Here is a 9,701-nt window from a genome sequence, read left to right on the forward strand (position 1 = left end):
CGAGGGAGGTGATTTTCCCCCTTACTCCACTTTTGTGCGACCCCACCTGGAGTCCTGCGTCCAGTTCTGGGGCCCCCAACATAAAAAGGAGCAAGTCCAGAGGAGGCCACGAGGATGATCAGAGAGCTGGAGCACCTCTACTATGAGGACAGGCTGAGAGAGTTGGGGCTGTTCAGCCTGGAAAAGAGAAGGCTCCGGGGAGATCTTACAGTGGCCTTCCAGTACCTGAAGGGGCTACAAGAAAGCTGGGGAAGGACTTTTTACAAGGGCAGCTAATAATAGAACAAAGGGAAATGGGTTTAAGCTGGAAGAGGGCAGATTTAGATTAGATCTTAGGAAGAAATTCTTTACTGTGAGGGTGGTCAGACACTGGAACAGGTTGCCCAGAGAAGTTGTGGATGCCCCCTCCCTGAAAGTGTTTAAGACCATGTTGGATGAGGCTTTGAGCAACCTGGTCTAGTGGATGGTGTCCCTGCTGATGGCAGGGGCTTTTAGGGCCTTTCCAACCCAAACCATTCTGTGATGCTATGATTATTTGCTAACTGAACTGTTTACTTTTTTCAGTGTTGAGAGTACTGCTCTAAGGCTGATCACAGCTTTGGGCAGCTCTGAAGTCCAACCACAGTTTACACGATTCCTCAGTGATCCCAAAACAGTTCTTTCAGCAGAATCAGAAGAGCTCAACAGGGCTTTGATCCTAACTCTAGCAAGGGCAACACATGTCACAGGTAATAGCAGTACTGTGAGATAACATCTAAGTGAAAGCTGTAGTAATTTATCTAAAATAGTGTTTAATAGACTATCATGGAAATGACCTGGTTATAAAACATATCCCGTACAGGTCTGGTTTTGAAAAAAGGATAATTTTAATTTCCACTTACTTGTTTTTAGGCAAAAAGCTATTACTAAAGCAGTAGTGAAATCAAACTGTTTAAAAGTTTATTTTTATACAGAGATACAGTGTGACTGTTTTTTGGGTTTTTTTTACTGACTTACTTTCAGTTTCATTATTTTAAATTTAAGTGTTTGGATCGATTGCTGGTACATGCCATTTAAAAAAAACCAACATGGACTGCTCACACCAAGTATGTTGCTCATGTGGAACAACACTCTCTACAGCTTACCTTTAAGAAAAAGCAGTGTGTGTTTTGGGTTTACGTTCTTGGGGAAGGGAGAGGGGGAAGCTTTTATTGTGTGTTTAATGTTTTAACAATGTGCAATGACATGGGTCTGGTTTTTGTCAGCTTTGAGGGGCGTTTCCTCTGTCTCCTTTTTTTATGGTTCTAGTCTGGAGACTCATTGGAGAGTTAGAGCAACTGGTTTCACAAAAAGTGGTGGAGGTGATTTGAAAGGAAAGAGGCTTCTTTGTGTTAGGTTTTTTATTTTTTAAACTTTGCTCAAGCTTTAATGTTAAATCAACACTGGGGTTGAGGGGATGAGGCTTGTGTTTTATTTCTACAGCTTAATTGGGAAAGGTACTGCTGAGCAGCCTTTTTAAAGCAACATAAAACTGCATCTGGCAATTTCATCGTCATTATCTTCCTCAGGACTTTTTTAAAGTCTAATCAGTTAATCAGCAAAAGCTTGTCTTACTGTCATTACAGGAAATTAAATATAAAATCTTAAAATCATGATTGCTTTATTTCTCTCAATAATTTTGTTATTGTTAATAGCATAAAAAATGTAATATCTGGCTTGTTCTATAGAGTAAATAAGATTCAGAGAAAGGGGATGGGAGAAGTTGGCCAAAAAGGAAACCCTCTTGAACTAGCAAAGCCTTGATGCATGTGCCTACAAAAGGAATGCCAATAAGAAATGTTTTTTTAATGTGAAATTCTAATATCATCAATCCATTTTCTAGACTTTTTCACAGGCTCTGATTCAATCCAGGGAACTTGGTGCAAGGATATATTGCAGACTATCATGAGTTTTACTCCACATAACTGGGCATCACATACACTAAGCTGTTTTCCGGCTCCTCTGCAGGTAATAATTTCAAACTGATTATTTTATATTTGGAAATACAGGGAATTTACTCTCTTAATAAGATCCTTTGCCTTTTGCTACGTCTTCAGATTCTTCCCCTGGCCAGACTACATTAATCTCGAGTCCCTAAAGAATGCAGAATGATTGTAACATTGCTCTTTCTTCAGAAATGCACTAGCTTCTCTTCATGTATTCTAATGCCAGGTTTGGCCAACTGATAGTTCCAGTGGAAGGTAGATTATTAAAAAAAAAAAAAGAAAAGAAGCTGGAGAAGCTTTTCTTTTTGTGGCAATTTGTCATGTAGCTTTTTAGTGACAAAGCAGTCATGGTGGTGTCATGGTGAAGCAACGACCCTACCCTACCTGGTAGGTTTGTATTGTGCAAGGAAGTAGGAACTCATAAGGTGCTAAGTCAGGCAGAAGTTTGCCTGTTCAAGTGTTTTATTCTAGGCTCTCGGTCACAGCAAAGCCAACTGTATTTCAGGTGTTCTTCAAGCAGAATAACGTACCTCAGGAAAGCCGCTTTAACTTGAAGAAGAATGTGGAAGAAGAATACCGAAAGTGGAAGTCTATGACCAATGAGAATGATATAATTACACACTTTTCTATACAAGGATCACCCCCACTTTTCCTTTGTCTCCTATGGAAGATGTTGTTAGAGACTGATCATATTAATCAAATTGGCTACAGGTGAGCTTAAAAGATGTGCTCTTTCAGAGTTATTACAGCAGCATTCTCAGTTCTGAGGACAGAGACCTTGTGCATTCACAGGATGATTTGTACTTTTTTATTAAATCAGAGCATGGAAAGAAGGAATGGAGCTAGGTATTAGCGAGCATATCATAAAAATTGTGCAGTATTTAAGATTGGTAACACCACACAGTGGTCTGCAGTGCATATTCTTCCTGGTAAGAGGCAAGGATGTGAGGTGTTTGAGTTAAACAGTTAACTTCTAATGGCAGTGTTTCAAGCAATCTGAAATAGTAAACAGAAAATATAAAGCATTTATTTACTTAGCCTTTATACACGAATAAAGGGCAAATATTTAAAAAAAAAAAGTTGGATTAAGATGAAAATTTATTATAGAAGTAGTAGTCCTACCATTTTTTTACTACTTCTCAGTAGTAACAGCATCGGCTCCAACTGTGAAAAATAGATTATTTCTTTTCAGTCCTTGTTAGGTCTGTTGAAACAGTTAATATTTATGATAGAACATGTTATTCTTTTGTGCAGTGAGTAAATACCAGTGTTTTAATACTATGCTTATATTAAAACACATACTGCAGGAAAATAAAGTTTTGTTGCAGAAGATTATCCTAAGAGGTGTACAACTAAAAATACATAACTAAAGCAAGGGTATAGAATACTATACATAAGAATTGGTGAACTTGAAACATTTGTTCTGATTAGTATCCAGACTTCAGAATTCCATTACTCTAAGTTTTTGGGGTTTTTTTGCTTTACTTTGGGGTTTTCTTCTTCTGTTCATTTAATAAAGGGAGCTTTTTTGTCTTTTTTTTTTTAAGACAATTGTATTAAAACCCACTAACTCTTATAAAATAGACCAGTTTAAAATGTATTAAGACCACTAACAATTGTTTGTTGCTTTTATTTTTTTTATTTTCTTCTTCCCCACCAGAGTGTTAGAAAGAATTGGGGCCAGAGCTCTGGTGGCACATGTCAGGACATTCGCAGATTTCTTGGTGTATGAATTCTCTACCTCTGCAGGAGGCCAGCAGCTCAATAAATGTATTGAGATTCTCAATGATATGGTGTGGAAATACAACATTGTAACACTGGATAGGTTGATTCTGTGTTTGGTAAGTGTTGCCTTAGAAGGTAAGATGCCAGTTCTTCACTCTGAGTCTGCTTTCTGGGTCACTTTTGGAGGAGCAATCTTTTAAAAACTCCATTGGTTTTAAATAGTGACTATTTGCTAACCCAATAATCAAGTAAAATAATAGATTAACAGTTCTCTGAATCTTTAGGGGAAACTTTTTTTGGTTAATTAATGGCAACCATTGAATTGGTGTTATTAAATGTTGTTAGTAGTGCTTTCATTCTCTCACCTCAGAGCTATGCAGTTATTTCCACAGCCTGAAAAGGTAGAAGGGGTATGGCATGCCATGATTCAGAAGCAAGTGGAAAATCTTGTACCCAATAGAATATACTTTCTTTGCTCTGAATTCAGCCTGTTTCATCAGAAAAGTAGGAGAGAAATAGCATTCTCTGTCTTTCTAGGTTATAGAATCATAGAATCATAGAATGGTTTGGATTGGAAGCAAAATAATTATCCAGCAAAATAAAGCAGAACTCATCTAGAGTGAATAAATTTTCCTTTACTTATATTTTAAAATCTCATGTTAATGTAATGCTGGTTGTTTGAATTTTAGTTTGGTTTTCAAACTGAAGTCCAAACATGTCAGAGTGGCCAGAAGTTTGAAGCAATCTTAACTTCATTATCACTAATTGGTTATTTTCAATAAGAGAACTGACAGCTAAAAGAGCGCTAGAATTCTTGGAGAGCGTGCTATTGCTGGGGAGTTTGTGAGACTTTATGCCTATGGCATAAAAAATGTGATGAATGTTTTTCACAGGAGGTGATTGAACCTGCCTCTGTTCTGTGTCTTCACTTGAAAAAGTTTAAAGACCATCTGTTCAGTGGGAGTTTGTGTGCAGATGTACCTAATGCACAGCCAGATTTGCTAGCCAGTGTTTAGGGGTGATAAAGCAGACAGCAGTGTCAACTGTAATTCCAAGTTTTCTGATCCATTTTGTTTCAGGCTATGCGTAGTCATGAAGGAAATGAAGCTCAAGTCTGTTACTTCATAATTCAGTTACTCTTACTGAAGCCTAATGATTTCAGAAACAGAGTGAGTGATTTTGTGAAAGAGAATTCTCCGGAGCACTGGCTACAGAATGACTGGCATACTAAGCATATGAGTTATCACAAGGTATGAAAGTTAATTCAGTTCTTTTATTGTAATAGTTTTGTGGAATCAAGATCAGCCAGAGAGTCTTTTGTCCTGAAAATGATGGGACAGCTCTGTCAGTTTTTGGATTTACTTAGTAAGTCAAAATTTATTTGGGCTAGCATAAAAAAAGAAAAAATCACTATGTTTATGTAATAGCATTAAAATTATAATGTAGTGATAGTCAAAGAGAGGGGCAGCTGAAGAGTTGGTTGGAGCTTCATTCTTGTTCATCTAAATCCAGTCATTTTAAAATCTTGGTTTTACTGAAATTCATTTATAACTGAAAGTTTTTGTGCATCAGGGAAAAGGTTTTTCCTTCTGGTGTTTTATGACTAATAACAGTAGTTAAACTTATGTTTTCCCCTAATTATTAAAGCTTTTTCTATTTCCTGTATGACAAGAACATGATATCCTGATAGGTTAAGGAAGAGTACTGCTGAGATTTTAATGCTGCTGTAAACCCAGTGGCTTCTGCTGAGTAGAAAAAGATGTACCAGTTGAGTATTCTGTCAAAAGATAAATTAGCACTGAGATGAAATAGATACAAGCAAATGCTCATGTAGCTAAACACAAACAATCTAGTTTTGATACAGAAGCTATTTGGTCTGTATTAGCCTTCTGCTTTAGGCATACAGTGTCTTAACAGTGCCTAAGAGTGTAAGGGTAGCAGGGAAGCAAATGAGCCTGGGAAGTGCTCTGTCATGGTGGCACAGTTACTAGAGCCAATCTGGCATAGAGACATTTCAGTCACAGGTGAAACACTGAATGCTCAGCCTTCAGCCATACTCACCTGGTATTTGAGTACACGCGAGTTCTTTCCCAGGGAGTTACTACCTGCAGATTATTTCTAGTGCTCTGGTTCAGTACATGATGCAGAAACTTTCAGTAGCTCTGATTTCCCCTAGGTTTTCTCTTAAAATACTTGACAAGGGATAGATACGCGCTGGCTGCTTTCAGCTTTGCCTTGAGATACTTAGTGTTCTCTTAGGCCCACTCTGAGTGGTAGTGAAACTTTGTTTTGTTTTTTCTGAAGAAGTTGTTATCTGCTAGTCTAATAACAAAATAATTTCACTCAGAGTTGAATTTTCTTCAGTAAGCTTTACAGTGAAATCATCTCACTGCATTAATATGTGATAATGAGGGTTAAGAAGTGTCTTTTTAAAACAATGTAGGTGCTGAATGTTTCATTTAAGGAAATATTTTTTGATTTTGATGGATTTCTTTCCCTCCAGAAATATCCTGAAAAGCTGTATTTTGAAGGCTTGGCAGAGCAGGTCAATCCCCCAGTTCAGATCCAGCCGCAGTACCTACCAATTTATTTTGGAAATGTATGCCTGCGCTTTCTGCCAGTGTTTGACATTGTAATCCATAGATTTCTGGAATTGCTTCCAGTGTCCAAATCACTGGAGACTTTATTGGATCATCTGGGAGGTTTATACAAATTCCATGGTAAGTTATATGTGAATACAGATATTTGTTGTGATCATTCTCTTCTCCTTCATCTCCTTAATTCTTAATTTTCATCTACTAGCAGAGCAGTGTTTTAATCCTTTCCTGTTCTGTAAGCCCTGTGTACATTTCCACAGAGAAGTACAATCCCTGTTTAATGAATTTCAGCCTACTAACTGAACTTGCTTTTGTTCAGGTAGCTCGTACTAACTCGTGCTTCCTTCACACCTTTCTCTTTCATTCCCTTCTAGTAGTAAGTACTTGGAACTATGTCCTAACAAACGTTCTGTTACCAAGCCTGAAACAGCTAAAAAGCAATTCCTCCATCTGTCCTTGTTTAAGATTCAAATAACTTAACCTGATTTTTTTAACACTTTTATAACTGCACTTATTACAAAAGTTTTTGTATAGATTTCATTGCGATGTTATGCCCAGATAATTTACTATATTCTTTCTTTACTGTGACTCCATACCTGGATTCTTCCTATTTAATATGTTTTATACAAAGAGGTGATTTAAATGGTTTACTTATAAATACATAAGTATTATCATTAAGATACGAAATGTTAGTAATACTGACTTTCTTTGCTCAACTTCTGCCCTTCTGCACACACATTAAAGTGTATGTACAAGACAAAGGAAAATCAGTGTTGCGGAATATAGTGAAATAAAGAACATGAATCAATTCCATGTGTGCTGTTTTTAAATTCGTACAACTTTGTCTTGTAGAGCTCTTGATTTTATGTTTGCCACCATAAACATAATAGTGATGCTAGAAGTTATTGTTGTTTTCCTTTTCTTCTTGGCAGACCGACCAGTGACTTACCTGTACAACACTCTTCATTATTACGAGCTGCATCTCAGAGAGCGCACGAACCTCAAGCGAAAACTTGTTCATGCCATAATTGGCTCTCTCAAAGACAATCGCCCGCTGGGCTGGTGTCTGAGTGATACTTATCTAAAATGTGCTATGAATGCCCGAGAAGAAAATCCATGGGTTCCTGATGACACTTACTATTGCAAGCTCATTGGAAGACTAGTAGACAATATCCTTCTTAAAGTTTGCATTAAGTAAACTGTGCCAATGTCTTATAGCTTCATATCATCAAAATATAAAGTTCAATTCAGATAAGAAATGAAGCCTGGAGTCTTTATTTAGCTGCGTATAGCAGTCTAAATTCACATTAGATTACTTCAGTGTACTTTTTTTATTATTCTACGCAGAGACTGTGCTGCCCTAGTAAAAACATCTTGAAAGATGGTGAAAACAGTACAGTACAGCTGTATAAATATTTCTGGTTTGCAATATTTTGAAAAAACTGTTTACGGCATCACTTATAAATACAAATAAGTGATGTTTATGTATTATGAATTGAATTCTAATTGCCACATGAAAATCTGCTTGATATAAAGTATGAGTATTTAGAAAAAATGTAGAAAATGAGGCTGCTTTTTTCTAATGCCATTAGAAATATTATTATAAAGTACTGTGAGCAGTGTCACATTTAAGACGGTATGTAACTGTCTTTGTCTAGCTGAAGATTGGTATGTGTGCTGTTAGCAACTGCTGAGAATCTGTTTTTTAGGAGGAAAAAAATGGAAGTTTTGTTTTTAACTCAAATGTACATTTTCTTACTTCCTGCCTTTAATTAATTTTTACAGTTATGACTACAGCTGATTTAAATTCCTGTGGAAATAGCTGCTGAAAATACATTCTAGAGAAAAGTGAGCTCTCCCTGGATGTCATCTTCTTTCCAGGTCATCTTTACAGGAGTTGACCAATGTGTCTTCCTTCACTTGTCTTCCTGAACTTGCCTTTGTTTCATGTGTAGCTTGAAAGAAACTTATTAAGTCTCTCTAAAGAAAGCTAAAATTACATAAAGCCCTGCTTTTATGCAAATATTAACTGTCTTCAGACATCTTTTCTGTATGTTGCTCAAATGAATTAGTCTTGATTGGGAAAGTGGAATATTTTCAGAGACTAAGCAGGTGCTCATTTTGCATAAACTGTCACCCTAGAAGTCTGCTGGAAGATCTCGTGCTGAAGCAAATTAATGGTTTCAGATTATGCAGAGCACAAAATTCTTGTTGTTTTCATTTTCTTGTCTTGGAAGCAGATGGTGAATGAGATGGTTGGTGTTGTTTTGTTCCACCTCTTAATAAGGGAAATTTATCCTCTGCCTGACCTTGTGTATGTAGTATATTTATAGCTATGGATTCGTGCAGTCCTTCAGTGATTGGGTATCATTGCTTTTATATTCGTACTTTTGTACCTATGTCTTATTTTTATGAAATGCAGTTGTTGTGTTTGTTCTCAGTAACTCACCTTTCAATTCAATTCAACTTAGTATGTGTGGTCTATACATATATTTTTAAGCAGTGTGCTGCTTACACTAGTCTGTGTTGGGGCAGCTTTTTTTTCCTTAATCGTTGTCACCTATGGCAGGCAAATCACCTGGTCCATTTCCAAATTGTGACTGGAGATTCAATGAGTTCCCTAACCCAGCTGCCCATGCTCTCCACGTCACCTGTGTGGAGCTCATGGCTCTGGCTGTTCCCGGGAAGGATGTGGGCAACGCGCTACTGAATGTTGTGCTGAAGAGGTATGTTGGTTCTCTGAAACTGTTTTCTGCAATACATAATTTGACATTTCTGAGGTAGTCTGTGACACTCATTTTTTTAGCTTTTTATAAATTTTTAATTAAGTATAAATATTTTAAGTTTTATATATAAAGTATTTTTGTAGGACAAACAAGACTATAGGGATCAAGCAGAAAAATCATGTGTTGTATTTCCGTGCTGTAGTGGATTGTGTGTGCTTCAGGGACAGTTGATTCAGCATGATGCCCTTAAAAGACAAAGGGAAGGCCTCAAACAAGCTAAGAAATTATCCAGTGGGTTCAGTGGCACAGGGGCTGGAAAAAGTCTGTTGAGTCTGTTGCACTTACAGCTGTGCTGGGAGGAGGACATTCCATCAGTTAGTATCAGAGGATCTCTGAATGCAAAGAAAGGGGCAGGAAGCATTATCAGGACTCTTAATCCTCCTGATACAAATGTAAAATCCAGAGGTACTTTGAAAGAGTGGTGTGCCAGGGCTAACCTTTTGTCACTGTATATAGTTTGACCCATAGCTCTGTTTCTTTCTCAGCCACTGTGAAAATAATTGAAAGAAAGGACCTAGTACTCTTGCAGGGATTCAGGTGCCATCTTTGAGCAGTGACAAACTGAAATGATTTGTTTTCAGCCTCATTCAGATTAGTAATATATTATTGTTAGCTCTATTTGGGGCACA

The 9,701-nt window shown here is 37.1% G+C and overlaps 1 protein-coding gene across 1 annotated transcript in view; it reads left to right on the forward strand.

The window, feature by feature from the left end:
- Nucleotides 1-564: 564 nt before the first annotated feature.
- LOC104532981 (mediator of RNA polymerase II transcription subunit 23) overlaps nt 565-9,701 on the forward strand; it is a gene marked incomplete at its 5' end in the record, with an annotated part of 15,184 nt that continues 6,047 nt past the window's right edge. The window contains 8 exons of the mRNA XM_010178332.2: nt 565-728; nt 1,862-1,986; nt 2,470-2,675; nt 3,625-3,805; nt 4,769-4,939; nt 6,193-6,409; nt 7,219-7,455; nt 8,847-9,012. Of these exons, the coding sequence (XP_010176634.1) occupies nt 565-728; nt 1,862-1,986; nt 2,470-2,675; nt 3,625-3,805; nt 4,769-4,939; nt 6,193-6,409; nt 7,219-7,455; nt 8,847-9,012 (1,467 nt within the window). The remainder of the gene's footprint in view (nt 729-1,861; nt 1,987-2,469; nt 2,676-3,624; nt 3,806-4,768; nt 4,940-6,192; nt 6,410-7,218; nt 7,456-8,846; nt 9,013-9,701) is intronic.

The sequence above is a fragment of the Antrostomus carolinensis genome, unplaced genomic scaffold (assembly GCF_000700745.2).
Source record: "Antrostomus carolinensis isolate BGI_N321 unplaced genomic scaffold, ASM70074v2 scaffold19871, whole genome shotgun sequence".
Taxonomy (NCBI): Eukaryota; Metazoa; Chordata; class Aves; order Caprimulgiformes; family Caprimulgidae; genus Antrostomus; species Antrostomus carolinensis.